Source organism: Babylonia areolata, chromosome 31, assembly GCF_041734735.1.
Source record: "Babylonia areolata isolate BAREFJ2019XMU chromosome 31, ASM4173473v1, whole genome shotgun sequence".
Taxonomy (NCBI): domain Eukaryota; kingdom Metazoa; phylum Mollusca; class Gastropoda; order Neogastropoda; family Buccinidae; genus Babylonia; species Babylonia areolata.
The window spans coordinates 18,586,604-18,607,498 of NC_134906.1; the positions used below are offsets into that span (position 1 = coordinate 18,586,604).

A 20,895-nucleotide genomic window follows, 5' to 3' on the forward strand; every position below is an offset into this window, starting at 1 on the left:
ATTGATTATTTGAATCTATGAGTAATTTCTTAAATCGATTTCTAGATACATTTTCTATACAACTAATGCATTCATGTAGATCTAACTGGATGTCAAGTTGTATTGCGCCTTCGAAATTATGTGCTGCTCTTCTAGCTGCTTGGTCTACCCACTCATTTGAAGATATTCCACAGTGCGAAGGTACCCAACAGAAAGTTATTTTAATGCCCTGTTTTGTCAGTTGGTGAATAATATGTTTTATTTCCATTGTCATCTCAATTCGCTTCTTTGAATTTGGAGATTCTATAGCTTGTAATACTGACTTCGAGTCTACACATAATAAAATTGTGTGTGTGTGTGTGTGTGTGTGTGTGTGTGTGTGTGTGTGTGTTTGTGTGTGATTGTGTGTGTGTGTGTGTATGTGTGCGTGTGTGTGTGTGTGTGTGTGTTTGTGTGTGTGTGTGTTTGCCGACTCACTTTGCATGTATGATGAACAAGAGAAGGTGGAGGGAGAGGGTGAGAGAGAGGATGGAAAGAGAGTGGTCGTGAGTGATACGTATAATTTGTAACTTTTTCTTTCATGTAAAGTGCTCCGAGCTCTTGAAGAGAAAGGGTGCTATACAAATGTACATTATCATCATTATTATTCTCCATGACCACTGTTGTTCCCAGGAGCAGATTGACGAAGCAGTCAGTGCAGTACGGAAACCCCTGCTGGAAGCTGCACGTGACAAGGCCGTGCAGGACACGTGCCGCAAAGCCCGACAGATGGCGCAGCAGGCAGGGGCAGACCCTGCAACTCTGGAGATTGTGGAGATGGAGGAGGTGGCCTTGACCTACCTGCCTGGTTGTGCCACGCGCATCAAGGTGCGTGTCTTTCGAAAGCTGCTGACACACCAGACGTCTGATCTATGTAGGCTGGGGAAGGTTATACATACATCCTGTGATCCGTTGCGAAATATGTTACCGACGAGCGCAAGAGCCGAGTGGTTAAAGCGTTGGACTTTCAATCTGAGGGTCCCGGGTTCGAATCTTGGTGGCGCCAGGTGGGTAAAGGGTGGAGATTTTTCCCATCTCCCAGGTCAACATTTGTGCAGACCTGCCAGTGCCTGAACCTCCTTCATGTGTATACGCACGCAGAAGATCAAATATGCATGTTAAAGATCCTGTAATCCATGTCAGCATTCGGTGCGTTATGGAAACAACATACCCAGCATGCACACCCCCGAAAAAGGAGACTGGAGTATGGCTGCCTACATGGCGGAGTAAATAAACAAAACGGTCGTGCACGTAAAATGTTAAATGTTACATGTTTGTCTCAGTGTGTAGGTGTGCGTGCCTGAAATCTGATTGAATGACACAGGAAACGAATGATGAGCGCCCAATGGCAGCCGTCAGTCAGCTCTACCCAGGCAGGCAGCCTGTTGTGTAAATGAAATACAAGACATCGGAAAATCCAGAGTACTATCTGACTTCACCAAGGCAAAACTTATAAGAATCGCAGTTGGGAAGGGGTCTCGTAAAGAACATTTTTTCAGTCCTGTCTGTCCAGAACGATGTTATCTGTCTGGAATCTTCTTGAAATGTTTCCTCCCGAGAATAAACTTGAGCCGTTTGATGACTATTTGCTGGAGCTTTGACTGATGAATTTGAACATGAATCCATCAATGATGAATGTTCAGTATACTGCTTCTCAGCAACGTTTCTTACGTCTGCCTTTGGAAACTTGTTCCTCTAACCACAAAGACTGTGAAACACCTATCCTGTTTCTGATATTGTGAATGGTTGTTTGATGCAAGATGTTGCCTCACCTTTTCAGAAATCATTTCAGAACCACTTTTTTCCTTCTTCTTCGTTCATGGGTTGCAACTCACTCGTTCACTCGTATGTACATGAGTGGGCTTTTACGTATACGACCGTTTTTACCCCGCTATGAAGGCAGCCACACTCCGCTTTCGGGGGTGTGCATGCTGGGTATATTCTTGTTTCCATAACCCACCGAACGCTGACATAGATTATGGGATCTTTATCGTGCGTGTTTGATCTTCTGCTTGCGTATACACTGACACGAAGGGGGTTCAGGCACAAGCTGGTCTGCACATATGTTGTCCTGGGAGATGGGAAAAATCTCCACCCTTTACCCACCAGGCGCGGTTACCGAGATTCGAACCTGGGACCCTCAGATTGAAAGTCCAACGCTTTAACCACTCGGCTATTTTGCCCGTCAGAGCCACTTTAAAGATTCGCGTTCATCAAAAATATTTGTAACGATTGTTTTCTCTTAGTTCACCATATCCCATGTACAATGATCTGTTTGAGACCGTTCAGTCAAAATAATGCACACCATGGATAATCTGTGTCTCCACTTAACTTTTTCTGGTTCTGTTTTTGACCTGCCATTGCATGATTTTTCAGCAGCATTTCGATATCTTCGTCCATCCCATACCCTGTAAACTTACGGAAGTTCTGAATTACACGTATCACTTGTATAAGGATCATTTTTATTTGATAAGCCACCAGTAAGTCATCACTCACAACACCTTGTCCCACCCGTGCTTTACAAGGCTATGTTTTCACCCTTCTCTTTCAGGTGAAAGCTGTCGGAAATCTCCTGGACTCTGCCTTCTCAGACTGTGGCGCCGTCTGGACAGAACCGCCTGGAATCGATGTCACGGAATCTGACGTCACCGCTGACGTCCCGAAGCAGCTTCGCTCGGTCACTGGAGACGTGTTGGATGACTCCCAGTCAGACTCGAACACCGGTGTGACGTGGGCAGGCCTGACCCCTTCACGGCCCCACGTGGACCCGCGGACAGGGGAGTGGATCGTCAACGCCTGGGATGTGGAGTGTATCACTGTGGGGGCGGGGCTGCTCGGGGCAGGGGGCGGGGGCAGCCCGCACATCGGAAGAGTGTGTGCTCGTGTGGCGGTAGGTCCCAGCATTGTCACAAAGTTTGTGTGTGTGTGTGTGTGTGTGTGTGTGTGTGTGTTTATTTATCTTTTAAATGTTTAAGGTTGTTGTTTTTTTTTCTGAGGTGGGAGTCTCAAACACTTAAGCCCACATCAAGGAATCTAAGTAACAGCGAATTGTGTGAAATCGAAAGCTCTGCACACGTGTGAGGCTTTCTGTGGTAAATCTCCCTGAACCGAAACTATCTACGGGACACATTGGGAGTAATGTCCCTTACATTCATTCCCCCATCCATACCCAAGCTTCTTCTATCACCCATAAGCTTCCCCATCTCTCTCTTTCTCTGTATATATATGTGTGTGTGTGTGTGTGTGTGTTTACTTTAATGATGGCTTTATAATCATTAAAAATATATCAGTTTATATATGACAGGAAAACACAACCCACAAAATCGCAGAAAGGATTGAATAGCCAACCAGTTGAATATATGTAACAAAGGAGCAGCGTATGTGCTTGGATAGCATTGAATGTTCAGCCTGTGTCAATAATAGACCACTGGAGAGTTTCGTGTTTATATGACTTATAGAGTAATGCTGTGACTTATAGAGGCACGTCACATGATCTCTGCTCTCATAGTTGATTGGTTCTCCGAAATTTCGAGCACCAGAGGCGATCAGGAGAGGCAGAATGTGCAAAACAGAAGGCTTCTTTTTATTTATTTATTTTTTTTTTAGACTTTTGCTTCATTATTTGTTCTTTTTTATTGTGCATATATTCTACAGAGTTTGGTTGTAGCAACAGAGGCTTTCAACTGAAGAAATGGGGGACAACAAGGACATGTTTTCTGCTTTTGCCTTTGTCGATCGCCTTTGGCATTGCTTGCCATTTCGATTAAAAGTTAGATGTGCAGCGCAAGATCCAACATGGCCGCGGAAGTCTCCAGCGGTCTATTGATATTAGGTGCTTAGCTAATATGCATACATATATGCATATATCAGTGCACACAAGTACAGACAGATGCACACAGAGCCACACACACACGCACATGCATTTCTGAACAAGCTACTAAAACGGTGATGAAAGTTGTAATGTACACAGACAACGAACATCACATTCTGAAGGCATGGTTATGGATGCGCTATATTGCTTTGTTTTGCGGCCCTTTTCTTCCATTCCATAGACATTTCTGTCTGTAATAGTAATACATAGAATGGTTTGGTTTTTCTGCTCCTTCTTCTTTCCAATACTAATGTCTACAACAGATGGAATGGTTTAGTCTATGTACCCCTTTCCTTCCGCCACCAGTGTCTAGAACTGATGGAATGGTTTGTTTTTTCTGCCCCTTTTCTTTCCACTGCTAGTGTCTACAACAGACGGACTGGTTTGGTTCTTTTGTGCCCAGCTGGAGAAGGGAAAGAAGATGCGCATCATCTCACCTGAGAGACTGGTGAGGCAGACAGGTGCTGACAATGTGAGTGTCTGCATTGGACATATGGGGGCGCCACTCGTGGCCTATGAACAGCTCTTTTCTGGACAGGAGGTGCCTGATTCCTACAGGTATATAGATGACGGGCGCAATGGCCGAGTGGTTAAAAGCATTGGACTTTCAATCTGAGGGTCACAGGTTTGAATCTCGGTAATGGCGCCTGGTGGGTAAAGGGTGGAGATTTTTCCCATCTCACAAGTCAACATACGTGCAGACCTGTTAGTGCCTGAACCCCCTTTGTGTGTATACACAAACATGAGATCAAATACGCATGTTAAAAGGTCCTGTAATCCATGTCAGCGTTCAGTGTGTGTTATGTAAACAACAACATACCCAGCATGAACACCCCCGAAAATGGTGTATGGCTGCCTACATAGCGGGGTAAAAACAGTCATACACGTAAAAGCCCATACGTGTACATACAAGTGGAAGTGGGAGTTGCAGCTCACAAACAAAGAAGAAAAGAAGAAAGGCCCCACAGCCATCTTATGGCCGACAGGTCAGTGAATTCATATTACTATGTCAAGTGCACGGCATATCAAGGCCTGACTAAGGGCATTGTGTTACACTGCTGGTCAGGGATCTGACAAATCATTGCATAGACATTTTCAAATGACAGGCATTCTGTTTATTTGCTAATGTTTTGGCCTTGATGCGATTATTTGATCAGTTAATGGGGGTCCTTTGGGGGCTGGGGGGTGGCGGCGCTGGATTGGGATTTATTTTTTATTTATTTTTTATTTTTTTCAATTTTTACCTACGATGATTGGAAATACTACAGTATTACACAAGGAGTTTCTCATGTTTGTTATGGTTATATTTATTACTTTCACCTCTTAATTTTTCTCTTACATTGTCTAAAAGGACTCCATAGATGGAAATGATATCTGTCTGGTGAGATGCTAAAATAGAATGTACATGGGACTACCTTACCTCTTTCCCTGTATTGAACAGTCGCAAGATATCCTTTTTAACTATTACTTTGAAGCTGTTTTGATTGGTGCTATGTTATTTTATTTGTTATTTTCATATTGACACGATTCAAATATATGTCCATTTTCAGTTTTCTTATGAACTTTTAAAATGTTACAAAAATCATTTAATTACTTTCTGTTCCCTGTAAACTTCCAGTTCTTAGATTTTTTCTCAGTCAACAGAATCAATGTATGTAGACAAGAACAACAACATCATCATTACATAATATTTATATATATTATATAAATATTGCTCATTAAGCAAAGTGAAATACGTACACCTGACAAAAAAAAACCAAAAAAAAACCAACAACAGCACATAGCATTTTCAGAGGGAAACCATGTTGAACGCCTTTCTGTGCAGATGTCTACAGGAATTGTACAGTGTCGGAGGCTACACTGATGGTGATATCACCAACAAGGCAGGAGTGAAGATTGAAGAGAGCGAAGGGGTGGCCTACATTGATGACTATCAGCCAAACATGTCGTCTGCTGCTTCAGGACAGAAAGGTGAGGAGAACTCTGTGTGTGTGTGTGTGTGTTTATGTGTGTGTGTGTGTGTGTGTGTGTGTGTGTGTGTGTGTGTGTCTGTCTATATGTCTGTCTCAGATCTGAGTGTGTATGTTTGTATGAGTGTGTGTGTGTGTGCGTGTGAGCTTAATAAAAAAACACAATACAATTATATTCATGTTCGGTAAATTCTCAAATGTTGCCTTCTAGTTTAAACACTCTGTCTCTGTCTCACTCTCTGTCTGTATGTCTGTCTCTCTCTCTCTTAGGTATGTCATCACAGCACAAAAAGAGACAGACCTAAAAATCACAACAAACAGATCAGTAATTGCAACAAATCAAATGATATTACTTGAAGTTTCCTCATCCGAGTCATCCTGTTCATGGCCAGCATTTGTCCAAATATGTGCAGAGATGAAGGCAACTTTGCAAGCTGGAAAAACTCAGTACAGCAGACATTGTGACCCCATTAACTTTCCTGACAGTTTGTGATACTTTCCACCCACCCACCCTCACCTGCTCTCTTTTTTTTTCCAAATTCTTTGTATGTTTTTTCCTGTTTATGTTGGTTTCTATTACATTTTCCTCTTTTCTTTTTTGTCCCCTTTCTTTGCCAGAGGTGCAGAGCTAGCTCACTGTACAAACCAGCTGAGCAGCAGTACACTTCTGTCTAAACTAGCTGTGCAGGAGAGGGAAAACTGTGTCACCACCTACCCATTTTAATCTGCTATAACTTCGCTTCTACTCATTCAGTCTTCTTCATTCATAGCTCATTTTAAAGGGCAAAGAGTGCAAATTATGATAACTACGTTTATTTGTATGAACACATTAGACAGCATTTTGAAATCAGTTGATGAAAAAAAAAGGCATGTATTTCTTAGTAGTTTTTACATACTCTTAGTTGTTTTCTGCTTAAAAATAAAATACACTATTTTCATGTGAAAAATGAACACACAAATTCGGAAATACAACTGGAAACATAAACATAGCACAATGTAATAAAATGGGTACTTGCCTACGTACAGAGATGAGAAGAACACACACACACACACACACACACACACACACACACACACACACACAGAATCAGTAATGAAAAAACAAACGCAATTGCAAATTAGGCTGCTCCAGTGGAACTGCAGATCTATTCTATCTAACCTGGCCTATTTGAAACATTTTCTAGCATCAAGTAAGTGTGATGTTTTGATTCTGCAGTCACTTAATATCAGTGCATGTAAGCTTCCCAAACTTCCAAATTATTATTTTCCACCAGTATATGAAACTGGGAACGAGGGCAAGAAGATAAGTACTGCTATTTATATACTTAGGGAATTACAGTATAGTCTATGTGAGTCTCCTGTTTTAAAATCTATTGCAAGCTTTGACATACACTCTTGTGCAGCTACAGTAAAATTTAGCAACAAGCTAATTCTTAATGTACTTTCCGTTTATCTTCCGAAAGGTCCAAACGATCAAAATACTGAGTGGCTTAGAACATTACAAGAACAACAGCCTGGTAAATGGGTAATAGCTGGTGATTTCAATGCTCACGCTCCATTCTGGGAAAAGGACTGTAAAACTGTAACAAGCAATCGGTTAATAGAAAACATCACTGACAGCCCCTTTTATCTTATGAATGATGGTAGTGTTACTAGAATTCCTGACGTCTCAAAACACAGACCAACAGCAATTGACCTGACACTAATATCCCCGGAGCTAGTCCCATCATGTACCTGGGAAACACATAAAGACACATTGGGAAGCGACCATGTGCCTATCATCATTACAATCGCTGATGATGATAATCAGCCTGATAATAACGTCGACATAATTCCAAAATATAAATATAAATTTGCAAATTGGGATTTATTTCAAAACATTCTTACCTCTCACGATTTTGAAAAACTTGAGAATGAGAGTGTAGATGTAATGTATTCAAATTTTACAGAAGCTGTGTTATCAGCAGCTGATATGTCGATACCAAAAGTAAAGGCTGTGAAGTCAGGTGACCGTTCAGGCAATGTCTGGTGGAATGATGCATGTGAAAAGGCAGTTAGTTACAAGAAAGAAACATTTAAGAACTACCTCGCGGACAGTAAGCCCCCAAACCACAAAGAAATGAAGAAAGCAAACACTCAGAGTAATATGACTGTAGCCCAAGCTAAAAAAGATCATTGGTCATCATTTTGTTCACAAGAAATTTCAGATCATAAAGACTTTAATAAAGTTTGGACAAAAATGAAAGAAATGAAAAATGGAATAAAGTTACCAAGTTGCCCAATATCAAATGACTCACAAAACAAGTTTCTATCAGATCAGGAAAAGGCAGAAATCTTTGTTGAAATGTTTGCGAAAAATAGCAAATACGAAGGCTTATCACCTGAGTGTAAAACACACAGAGACAGGGAAGAAAATAGTGTTTTATACAGTGATCCCATTCCGCAAAATGACTTGTGGTTTAATTCTCCTATTACGTATGAGGAGTTACAAACCGCTATAGCTTCCCTTGGCAATAAAAAAAGTTCAGTTGGAATCGATGCACTATCGAATGTGATGCTAAAACACATCCCAAAAAATTGTATCGTTTTCCTACACAAAATATATCAGAAATGTTGGACATCTGGAACTGTACCACAGATATGGAAAACATCAATAGTTGTACCGGTTTTATAAGCAGGAAAACCTAAACGTAATAAAAATAGTTACAGGCCTATTGCTTTGACCTCGCATGTCTGTAAATTGATGGAAAAAATAGTCCTGTTTAGAATTATAACTTACTGCGAAAAATACAATATCATTCCAGTGAACCAGGCTGGATTTAGAAAAGGAAGATCAACGGTCGAACACCTAGTAAAGATTACAACTCAAATAAAACATCAGTTTGCCCGCAGAAAAAGTGTCCTCGCAACGTTTTTTGACGTAAAAAAAGCCTACGATCAGGTTTGGCACAAACGTCTTTTATTCAAACTGAAATCAGTTGGAATATCTGGTAATCTCTATGAGTATATTAAAAGTTTTTTATCTAATAGAATTATTCAAGCAAGGGTGGGAACACATTATTCTTTGCCACATAAACTTGACATGGGAATTCCACAGGGCTCAGTTATAGCCCCTATTCTCTTTAATATTCTTATTCAGGATCTACCAAAGGCATTGTCAAATCGTGTAGTTTTAGTGCAGTATGCTGATGATATATGTATGTGGATGGGTGTCAATCTAAAAAAGTCAACCCCACAAAGAGCACAGAATTATATACGTCGTTTGTATCAGTCTGATCTCGATAACATTGGTAACTATATGTTTGAAAATGGTCTAGCTTTGTCGACTGAAAAAACATGTATGATGTTGTTTAATTCAGGTGGTAACCCATCTAGCACACCCATTTTTAAATTACTTGGTGACGTCATTGATTATAAACAGGTAGTGAAGTTTTTAGGCGTTTATCTTACTTCAAAGCTGACATGGAACATTCACTTTGATTACATCTTAACAAAGGCAAGGAAAAGTATCAATTTTATGAAAATTATAAGCCGCTTACCCTGGGGAATGGATACAAAAACATTGATTCATCTTGCCATGGCCCTTGTAAGATCTAAGATAACCTATGCACAAGAAATATTTTTCAGTGCACCTAAATATCTATTACAAAAGATTCAAAGTGTTGACTGTAAGGCTATCAAAATTGCCCTCGGAGTGCCCTCTCATGCATCCAATCAGGAAACATACAAAACAGCCGGAATTCTTCCCTTAAATGAACATCGTGAGTTAGCAACAGCAAAATTCGCCGTGAGGTACACTTCAATGACAAAAAATTTCATTGCTGATGAACTGACAGTAAGATCAGACATTGATTTTCCTAAAAGAGCTAAAGCCATCTCATCACAAGAAACAGTTGCAACTTATATTTCAAATCTGTTAAAAGAATCTGAAGTTAACATGAAAGAGTTAGCTGCAAAACCACATCATTCTCCTGTTCCTTTTTGGGAAATGTTGAAAGCGGATTTTGATATCACTTATTCTGAAACAAAAAAGGAAGAAAACATCAATATCATGACAAGTACTGCCAGAATTCATATAACAGAAAAATATCAGAATCATCTCCATGTATTTACAGATGGATCTGTTCTTGATGACAAAAACGCTGGTGCGGCTTTCTATATTCCTGCCTTTAAAGTTGAAAAATCTTACTTTATTGGAAAACACCTTTCCATATTCACAGCTGAGCTAATTGCTATTATACAAGCTCTGAACTACTTAGTGAGCCATCAAATAGTTTTCTCGAAAATAGCATTCTTTGTTGATTCCAAATCAGTACTTTATGCTCTAGAACTATTCAGCCTTGAAACAAGACCTGACTTAGTTATTGAGGCAAATCATTTGGTACATTGTTTAGGGATTAAAGGGACTGAGGTCAGTTTTTGTTGGGTGCCTTCTCATGTGGGCATTCTTGGCAATGAAATTGTTGATAAAGCAGCTAAAAGAGGAGCGCAAGATTCAGAAAAATCGACAAAAATACATGTCCGTCTCTCCGTAAAAGAGGCATACACTTTGTTAGAAAAATCAGCATGGGGTCGATTTCATAACCGATGGAAGTTAAAGTTTTTAAACCATAAAGGAACATTATTCCCCGAGAATATTATTAAAGAAAAGATACCGAATCCATCAGCTTGCTATACAAGGTTAATAACCTCTACTTTCTTCCGTATAAAACTTGATGCGCTGAAGATAAAGTATAGTAAAAATGTTACATGCATCTGTGGTAAGCAGTTCAGCTTGCATCATTGTTTGTTTCACTGCCAGCAGTTACGTACCTTCTTGCCCAAGTATTTCAAAGAGAATAATAATTCTGCAGATGATTTTTGTAAAGTTATTTCCGACGAGGTTCTTATGGTCGAACTTTCACAGGCATTAGTTCATAGCCCTATTTCTACATTCCTTTAATGCACTTCAGAATTGTGTTAATGGTTTCTGATTATTTAAATTATTATTATTGAATTGTTACTGTTAAATGTAATAGCATGTTAGTTATACCCCATGCCCCCACCCCACCCCACCCCTTTAATTTTTTTTTATTTATTTTTTTTTTTTATCGTCTAATATCACTGATAGTGAAAAGACGCTAAACAAAAGAACGAACACACACAGAGTATCACCAGCAGTTCCATTAGGAAAAACACCACCACACACATGTTATGTTGCAAAACTGGAAAGTTTCATGGTTCCTTTCACAAGTGTTTTGTTATTGAATAATGTATTTGTGTCAATTTGTTTTTGTTCTTTATAGTCCAGCATAAAAATGCTCAAACACATCAACTTAAAACTGTCAACAAAAAAAACACTAAAACCCGCAAAATGACACAGTAGCCCAACCATTTAGCTCCTCAGGGCAAATTAGACAAGGCCATGCTGAGGAAGCCAGCCATTCCGCTTAATTTATCATCCCCCGATTACAAAAAATCGTATAAAAGGAAAGAGCAATAATTCAAAGCAAAACAAAAAATACATAAAAAGGCCATATAGGCACATAACACTGCAGAATGGGCAGCTGGTGCTCATCTCAGTGTTAACAATCTCACTACCTAATCACAAGAGCAAAACAGTGATAGAAAAGAGGAAATTTCTAGCACAGAATTTCCAGAAGGCGGGGATGCTGTTTCTACTGAAAGAAACCCGGCATCCCAACAGGAGATGTCACTTTGATGTAGCAAAATAACAACAACAAAACAAAAAACAACAACAAAAAACAAAACTCACCACACCCTATTTAGAAACACCACACACACCATATGTTGCAAAGGTGGAAGGTTGCATGGTTCCTTTCACAAATGTCACTTTGATATATATAGCACCAAAAAAACAACAACAAAAAACACACACTCAAAAAAGCAAAACAAAAACCACCCACACACAGGCTGTTTCACATTCAGGCTATTCTAGGCCATAGAAGACCTGGCCAGCATGTCTGATGAAGTCTGTCCTTGTGTGATAGATTTTGAAGCAGGACGGATTTTTCTCAGCACACATTGGCAAACCACACTGTTCACACTGCCATCTGGTCTGCACCCGTTTCCACCCTGGTCTGCTTCTAGAACTGCAGACAGTGCAGTCAGGACGATGGGAGCTGCATGCATTGAGGACAGGAAAATGTCTCTCTGAGAGGCGCTTTAATCCGGGAATTTCAATGTTGCGCAGTTGTCTTACAGATGAGTTGAAACTCCCAAGTAGTCCATCTATCACCTGCTCCCGGAACGCCTTGGGTGAAAGAAGTTTCTCACCAATGCCTTGGTTGGCCTGTGTGTACACGATGTAGCCATTGGTGAGAGCAACCTCACGGACACGCTGGTAGACAGCATGGTACCACTTGGACACTCTGTGCGGGTAGCAGTAAGTGCCAAGCAGTTGGTCCATGATGTCCACCCCTCCACTGTTGTCGTTGTAACTGTCCGCAATGCAGGGCTTCTCCACTGTCCGGTAGCCACATTCATGATGTCGTGACCGCATTCTTTTTGATACAGTGTTGTTAGTGTGCACAGTTGAAATAAACGACACCCGCTTTGTGTTGTGCCATGTGCACGCAACAAGGTGAGTTGTTTCTGACCTTGCGAAAACAGGGTCAGATCCTTCACACAGGGCAAGCGTATTGGGGTGAAGCGAAGGCGGCATGAACTTACTTCCTGGCTTCACAGTTCCCACATAACCAATCCCATCCCTCTGTAGTGTGTGGGCGATGTTTGGTGACATGTAGAACGAATCTGCATACAGCACATGACCGAGATGCTCAAACCCAGTCATGAGCTGCTTCACAACATTTTCAGCCACACTCAGGTTGGGATCAGGATTGGTCAGTGTGTCCTTTCCTGTGTAAGTCAGAAAGCGTAGCGCATAGCCACTCTTCGCCTCACAAAGTGCAAACTGTTTGATTTCAAATCGGGTAGATTTGGCAGGGTTGGACCGTCTAAAAAGTATGCGGCCCTTGAACTTTATCCTTGTTTCACCCAGGGACAGGTTCTTCCCTGGGCAAAACACATCTAGGTACAAGGGATCCACAATGTTCAACAGTTTCCTTACTTTGAAAAGTGGGTCATATCCAGGTTGACCAGCAGGAACTCTTTCTTCATCATTGCTGAAGCGCAGAACATGATTTATGTTCTCATATCTATTGCATGACATGACATCAGCAAATTTCACTCTTGTCAACCAATAGGCTGACCAATAATTGCTAATATATGGCTTGCTGCAGAGCCCCATGGCAATTTGTAGGGCAACAAATGCCTCCATCTCCCCATCTTCAATTTCCTTCATGTCGGCCAGCCTGGGATATCGCATCTGATTGCCCTGTGCACTGACCTGCCCCCTGTAAATATTTGACTGTTCTTTCATCAGCCTGAAAACTTCATCGGGAAAAAAAAGTTTGAAGAAGTCCACAGGCTGGAAGTTGGTAGTGTCAACAAGAACACCTCTCTCGCAGTCATACTGCTTAATCCAGTCTGGATCATAAGGATCCTCATCTGGGTAAGGCGTCCACCTGAATGGGTTGGCTGCCTGTTGTCTGCGACCAGCACCGTGACCACTGAGATGACGTCCTATGAAAACAAACAGAAATATGCAGATATATCAGCATAATTTCATAATTCAATTGATGATTCTGATTCTTTTTAGCATTACTGCACATGCACACACACACATATACACACACATGCACGCATGCGCACACAGCTGCACACCCACACACACAGAGATACTGATACATGTATACATACATTAAGTGTACGTAATATACATGTATAGTAGGTGCACACACACAGGTGCACCCACACAAAGGTATATATACACGCAGGTGCAGAAATACACAGAGTGATAGTGATACTGATACATGTATCCATGTACACACTGCCTGACACATATCAATAGTAGAACAACAACAACGACAATAGCAAAAATACTAATATATCAATTTTATCATCATCACCATAGTCAGTAGTAGAAGTATCATTCAATACCACCAGCCATTATTATCACATTACTACGGAGTACTCGCACCAAAGCAACCACTGTAACTATCTGCCAGTAAACTTAAACACGTGTACTGCTGTCACCACATAACGACCTCTCCGATTGACGTCATCACTTATGCGTACACACCAGTGGTGTAAAAACACCAGCAAATCATGCCGACCAGTAAATATAGAGAGTGGTGTTCGCATTTCTACTGTTTTTTTTAAAGAAGCATGGTGAATAACTGTTGTGTAAGAGGCTGCACAAGCAACAGTGCAAAGGAAACAGGCATAAAATTTCACAGAATTCCAACCGTAGACACTTCGAATGGCAAACAAATCTAGGAACTGAACCAGTGGTGAAGAGGAGCATGGCTGTAGAAAATCAACAGGAAAGCCATCACAGACAAGACCACAAAATCCTTGACCTGTGTTTGTTTAAAGCACTTCATTTCTGGAAAGAAGAAAGAAAGAAGGAGAAGGAGGAGGAAATGAAGAAGAGGATGAAGACCAACGCCTGCACTGCCAGTCACCCTCCAACCTATGTCAGTCCTCCTTTCCCAACACAATCACAGTCCTCCCCAAAACCATCTGAACACCAGCATAGTCAATCAAAAATCAAAATTGAAAATTAAACGTCATACCAATATTTGTGACATGTCAAATGAAATGACATTATAAAATCATTACTTACTCTTCCAACCCTCCCTTCCATCATTTACATATATATAATGTAGTGCTGATGATAATAATAATAATAATGATAATAATGATAATCAGTAACAATACTAATAATAGTAATAATAATAATGATTAATTCAATTGTATAAGGCCATTAACACAGATTTTGATATAATATGTACATAACAATTAATAGACATGTTACTTGATAATTAATCAAATAAATACAACAGGCACACACTCATCCCACCCAACCAACCAATACACACACACACACACACAGAGTTGACAAACTAAAACTAATCAATGTGATTCTCTCTCTCTCTCTCTCTCTCTCTCTCTCTCTCTCTCTATATATATATATATATATATATATATATATATATATATATATAAAACACCAGTGCCGTCTTAACATCAGAGTAAACTACTTCTCTGAAAGAGTTGTTAACACTTGGAATGGTTTGCCAGACTCTGTGGTGAAGGCACCATCTGTTGACTCTTAAAAGCCACCTGGACAGCTACTGGACTGAGCTACCTTCAGTGTATGTTCCTGCCTGCCAGTGCTAACCACCATTGTACTTGCCATTGCCTGCATGTTGCATGCACATAAGTTTGATAGATCTCAGACATGAACAGGCCCTTGACAGGGCCTCAACCATCTAACAGTCAAGTCATATATATATATATATATATATATATATATATATACATAATCAATCTCAAAGCCATGGAGCAAGTGCAATATACAAAGCATCAAGACAAATACAAAACAAATGAACAAATACATAGCATCATACAAATGCTAAACATTCCCATACAGACAAGCACCCATTCCTCCCAACACACATATATATACCCCCTCTTTCCCCCCCTCTCCACAAATCCCCCCCCCCACCCACCCACCCCACCCCCCCACACACACACTCAAACACACTTCCTTCCTCTCTGCACTTGCACACACACACACTTCCTCTCTCCAAACACACACACACACACACACACACACACACACACACACACACACGCATGCATGTGTGCAACCACAATAAATCCTTGTAATTAAACTAAAGACTTCTAAATCATAAGAAAATAAGTTAATAATAAACATATGGCAAAATGAATAAAGAAATACCACCAATATCACCATTACCACAACCACCCTATTACCACCATCACCACGACCATAAATCCTATCACCACCAGTCCACCACCACCACCACATTGATCATTACATAGATTCATGTTTTTTTAATCAGTTAATGAGAGTCAAAAATATTCAGACTGGTCAAGTCACCTCTTCTGAACACTCACTCATACATTACAGGTAGTATCTAAAAAAAAAATTCCTACACACACACACACACACACACACACACACAGTGTACCCAAAGCAAACAGAAACAAAAACACACACACACACACACACACAGTGTACACAAACCAAACACTGAAACAGAAAGAAAGCATTGAGGCTTAACAACAACTGCTTTAAACTTTTTCATGTGTACTACAGTGTAGTACTGGTACTTGAACTGTAGTAGCCGGTGCGGTGAACCAAGTAGTCAAATGATGTCATCCTGCTAAATGCTAGGCAGAAGTGATGTGTCATGCGACCATTCCGAGTGTTCATAGGGATCAATGTTTTGCACCCGCACAAAGTTTTTCTTTGTATCTTCATCTGCTGACATTATCAACCATGTCAGTGTACTTCACACGTACCTTTTCACTTGATATGCTATCGGTTTTCATCAACATTTCTGCATAAAGTAAAATGAAAATAGGCTGGCGATGTTCCACGCGAGTTCTTTTTACCCTCCAAGCACAAACTTGCATATCATGTGACCTGCTTTGCAGTACACGAACAGGAGAGGTCGATATGCACACACATAACCACTTTGTTTCATAAACTACATACACATTCAGTGATAGTTCTGATACTGATGCAAGCACACAACTGCTTGTCTGACAAACTTGTTTCCATTGGATCCTTCCCATAATTATTACAATATTATTCTTGTTAGTAGAACTTTACACTTACAGTTGTAGTGGTAGTAATAACAGCATCATTTATTTATCATTATCATTATTCTGACTATTAATTTCAAAATTAGTATTATTATTGTTGTTGTTGTTATCAAATACAGAGAAAACCATTCCAACACACAAACACACACTGCCACAACTACACATGTAACATATAATGATATATATATATTATATATGCATGGCCACTTTGATTCAGATCTATCACACAGAGTCATGACAGACACACACACACACACACACACACACACACAAGTATGCACACACATTACCCGCCTCTCTGCTCTCTTCCTCACACACAGACAGAGCACAGCATAGCACTGACAAAGATACCACAACCATAAACTGTTCTACAAAATCATCCTACTGTGAATCCATGCTTGATTCTCTATCACTGTCAGTCAGCTGATTTGTGACATCAGTTGACGCCACGAGCTACTGACTGAGTGTTGAACACTCGTGCGTAACACACACTTTGCAGTTCGACTAAAAATAAATCAATAAACTTACCTTTGCTCCGAACTGGACTCTCCAGAGAGAGGGAAAGTGGCCTGTGAGCCTGTCCGCACCCACTGCAATTGCTCCCAAAACTGTCTTCAGATTCGGGAACAAAGTCGCTGTCGGAACTATTCTGGCTGTCGAAATCATTCTCGACTGGTCTGGGGATTTCTTCTCCACTGTCACAGTCAGCAACAGGCACTCCATCGGGCGAATTATCGTCTGAGATACTTTGCAATGCCTCTGCGGTGTTGTGAACACCCTTTCGTTCGTTTCCTGAAGTGTTTGCCATGCTTCGATCGGAGAAATCTGCTTTAAAAAAAAACGGGAAATATTCGGCAACGAAAGTCGAACAGACGCTCCGGAATCACGTTGTAAACATTTCGAGCTTGCGTGGTTTCCCGGAAAGAAGAACAAGCGAGATTGGTAACTCTAGTGTACTGTGTGCCGATAGGCGCCTGAATCGTCGAAAAGGTTTATACTGTCCAAATATTTGTGCTGTATTTTCTCCTATTTCTATCGATTTCCTTTTGGTAATATTATTTAATTGTTTCTGCCGTCAGTTTCTTAATTGTATGTAATGCTTTTTCTCCTGTTTCTCTCATTTTCTTATTGTTTCTAATACGTTTTTTCTTCCCTGTTTCTCCAAGTTTCCCAATTATTTATGATAGGTTTTCTTCTGTTTCTCTCAGTTTCCTAATTGTTTCTAAGATGTTTTCGATGTTTCACCATCTGGGTTTCCTAATTCAAAAGTTCTGTGACGTTTTCCGTGTTTCTCTCAGTTTCCTATTTCTTTCTAACACTGGCGTTTTCCTTTTTTCTCTCTCAGTTTCTTTCATTCTTTCTTTTCTTTTCTTTTTTTTTCTTTTTTTTTTTTAATCAACACCTTCCCTCCTACCGTTTCTTTCTTCTTTTTTTTTTCTAGTTGTTTTGAACAAGTTTTTCTTCCCTGTTACTTTCACTTTTCTAATTGTTTCCAACACGTTTTTTTTTCCTGTTACTTTCACTTTTCTAATTGCTTCTAACACGTTTTTCTCCCCTGTTACTTTTAGTTTTCTAATCGTTTCTAACACGTTTTTCTTCCCGGTTACTTTCAGTTTTCTAATCGTTTCCAACACGTTTTTCTTCCCTGTTACTTTCACTTTTCTAATTGCTTCTAACACGTTTTTCTTCCCGGTTACTTTCAGTTTTCTAATTGTTTCCAACACGTTTTTCTTCCCTGTTACTTTCACTTTACTAATTGCTTCTAACACGTTTTTCTTCCCGTTTACTTTCAATTTTCTAATCGTTTCCAACACGTTTTTCTTCCCTGTTACTTTCACTTTTCTAATTGCTTCTAACACGTTTCTCTTCCCTGTTACTTTCAGTTTTCTAATCGTTTCCAACACGTTTTTCTTCCCTGTTACTTTCACTTTTCTAATTGCTTCTAACACGTTTCTCTTCCCTGTTACTTTCACTTTTCTATTTGCTTCTAACACGTTTCTCTTCCCTGTTACTTTCGCTTTTCTAATTGCTTCTAACACGTTTCTCTTCCCTGTTACTTTCACTTTTCTAATTGCTTCTAACACGTTTTTCTTCCCGGTTACTTTCACTTTTCTAATCGTTTCCAACACGTTTCTCTTCCCTGTTACTTTCACTTTTCTATTTGCTTCTAACACGTTTTTCTTCCTGTTACTTTCACTTTTCTAATTGCTTCTAACACCTTTCTCTTCCCTGTTACTTTCACTTTTCTAATTGCTTCTAACACGTTTCTCTTCCCGGTTACTTTCACTTTTCTAATCGTTTCCAACACGTTTTTCTTCCCTTTTACATTCACTTTTCTAATTGCTTCTAACACGTTTCTCTCCCCTGTTACTTTCACTTTTCTAATTGTTTCTAACACGTTTTTCCTTCCCTGTTACTTTCAGTTTTCTAATCGTTTCCAACACGTTTCTCTTCCCGGTTACTTTCAGTTTTCTAATTGCTTCTAACACGTTTCTCTCCCCTGTTACTTTCACTTTTCTAATTGTTTCTAACACGTTTTTCCTTCCCTGTTACTTTCAGTTTTCTAATCGTTTCCAACACGTTTCTCTTCCCGGTTACTTTCAGTTTTCTAATCGTTTCCAACACGTTTTTCTTCCCTGTTACTTTTCTAATCGCTTCTAACACGTTTCTCTCCCCTGTTACTTTCACTTTTCTAATTGTTTCTAACACGTTTTTCCTTCCCTGTTACTTTCAGTTTTCTAATCGTTTCCAACACGTTTCTCTTCCCGGTTACTTTCAGTTTTCTGATTGCTTCTAACACGTTTTTCTTCCCGGTTACTTTCAGTTTTCAAATTGTTTCCATCACGTTTTTCTTCCCTGTTACTTTCACTTTTCTAATCGTTTCCAACACGTTTCTCTTCCCGGTTACTTTCAGTTTTCTAATCGTTTCCAACACGTTTTTCTTCCCTTTTACATTAACTTCTCTAATTGCTTCTAACACGTTTCTCTTCCCTGTTACTTTCAGTTTTCTAATCGTTTCCAACACGTTTCTCGTCCCGGTTACTTTCACTTTTCTAATCGTTTCCAACACGTTTTTCTTCCCTGTTACTTTCACTTTTCTGATTGCTTCTAACACGTTTCTCTTCCCTGTTACTTTCACTTTTCTAATTGCTTCTAACACGTTCCTCTTCCCTGTTACTTTCACTTTTCTAATTGCTTCTAACACGTTTTTCTTCCCGGTTACTTTCACTTTTCTAATCGTTTCTAACACGTTTTTCTTCCCGGTTACTTTCAGTTTTCTAATCGTTTCCAACACGTTTTTCTTCCCTGTTACTTTCACTTTTCTAATTGCTTCTAACACGTTTTTCTTCCCGGTTACTTTCAGTTTTCTAATTGTTTCCAACACGTTTTTCTCCCCTGTTACTTTTAGTTTTCTAATCGTTTCTAACACGTTTTTCTTCCCGGTTACTTTCAGTTTTCTAATCGTTTCCAACACGTTTTTCTTCCCTGTTACTTTCACTTTTCTAATCGTTTCCAACACGTTTTTCTTCCCTGTTACTTTCAGTTTTCTAATTGCTTCTAACACGTTTTTCTTCCCTGTTACTTTCACTTTTCTAATTGTTTCTAACACGTTTTTCCTTCCCTGTTGCTTTCAGTTTTCTAATCGTTTCCAACACGTTTTTCTCCCCTGTTACTTTCAGTTTTCTAATTGTTTCTAACGCGTTTTTCTTCCCTGTTGCTTTCAGTTTTCTAACTTGTTTCCATCACGTTTTTCTTCCCTGTTACTTTCAGTTTTCTAATCAGTGTTTCTAACACGTTTTTCCTTCCCTGTTGCTTTTAGTTTTCTAATTGTTTCCAACACGTTTCCCCCCTGTTTGCAGTTTCTCCCACCTGACGTTTCTGATTGTTTCTAACACTGTTTTCCTCCCCCTGTTTCTTTCAGTGGCTGACAACTACAGCAATCAGGTGGTGGGGATGCTGTGTGGAGAGGTGGGGGGTTGCAACGCTATGCAACCCCTCCTTGTCTCCTCCTCTCTGGATCTGCCGGTGGTAGATGCGGATGCCATGGGCCGAGCCTTCCCCATGCTGCAGGTGAGCTGAAAGGGAATTAAACCCTGTTCCCTTGTGTGGGGGGAATCGGGGACAGCATTTCACAAACCAGGCAGAACAAAGAGGACCCCATCCATGCCCTCATGGCAGTGGATGATGTCTGGTACCTGGCTTTCGGCAAATTCTGCTGACAAAACAGAACTTTTAAGATAACTGAATAAAAATAGAAATTAAAAAACGAAAAGAAAAGGGTATAATGAAGTGAAATAAATTTCAGTTTCAAGGAGTTTCAAAGCGCTAGAA

At 40.0% G+C, this 20,895-nt stretch overlaps 1 protein-coding gene across 2 annotated transcripts in view; it reads left to right on the forward strand.

The window, feature by feature from the left end:
• LOC143276323 (uncharacterized) overlaps positions 1–20,895 on the forward strand; it is a 44,633-nt gene that overhangs the window by 18,832 nt on the left and 4,906 nt on the right. For both annotated transcript variants that reach the window (XM_076580834.1, XM_076580835.1), the window contains 5 exons: positions 652–846; positions 2,570–2,908; positions 4,293–4,447; positions 5,715–5,860; positions 20,486–20,634. In XM_076580834.1, the coding sequence (XP_076436949.1) occupies positions 652–846; positions 2,570–2,908; positions 4,293–4,447; positions 5,715–5,860; positions 20,486–20,634 (984 nt within the window). The remainder of the gene's footprint in view (positions 1–651; positions 847–2,569; positions 2,909–4,292; positions 4,448–5,714; positions 5,861–20,485; positions 20,635–20,895) is intronic.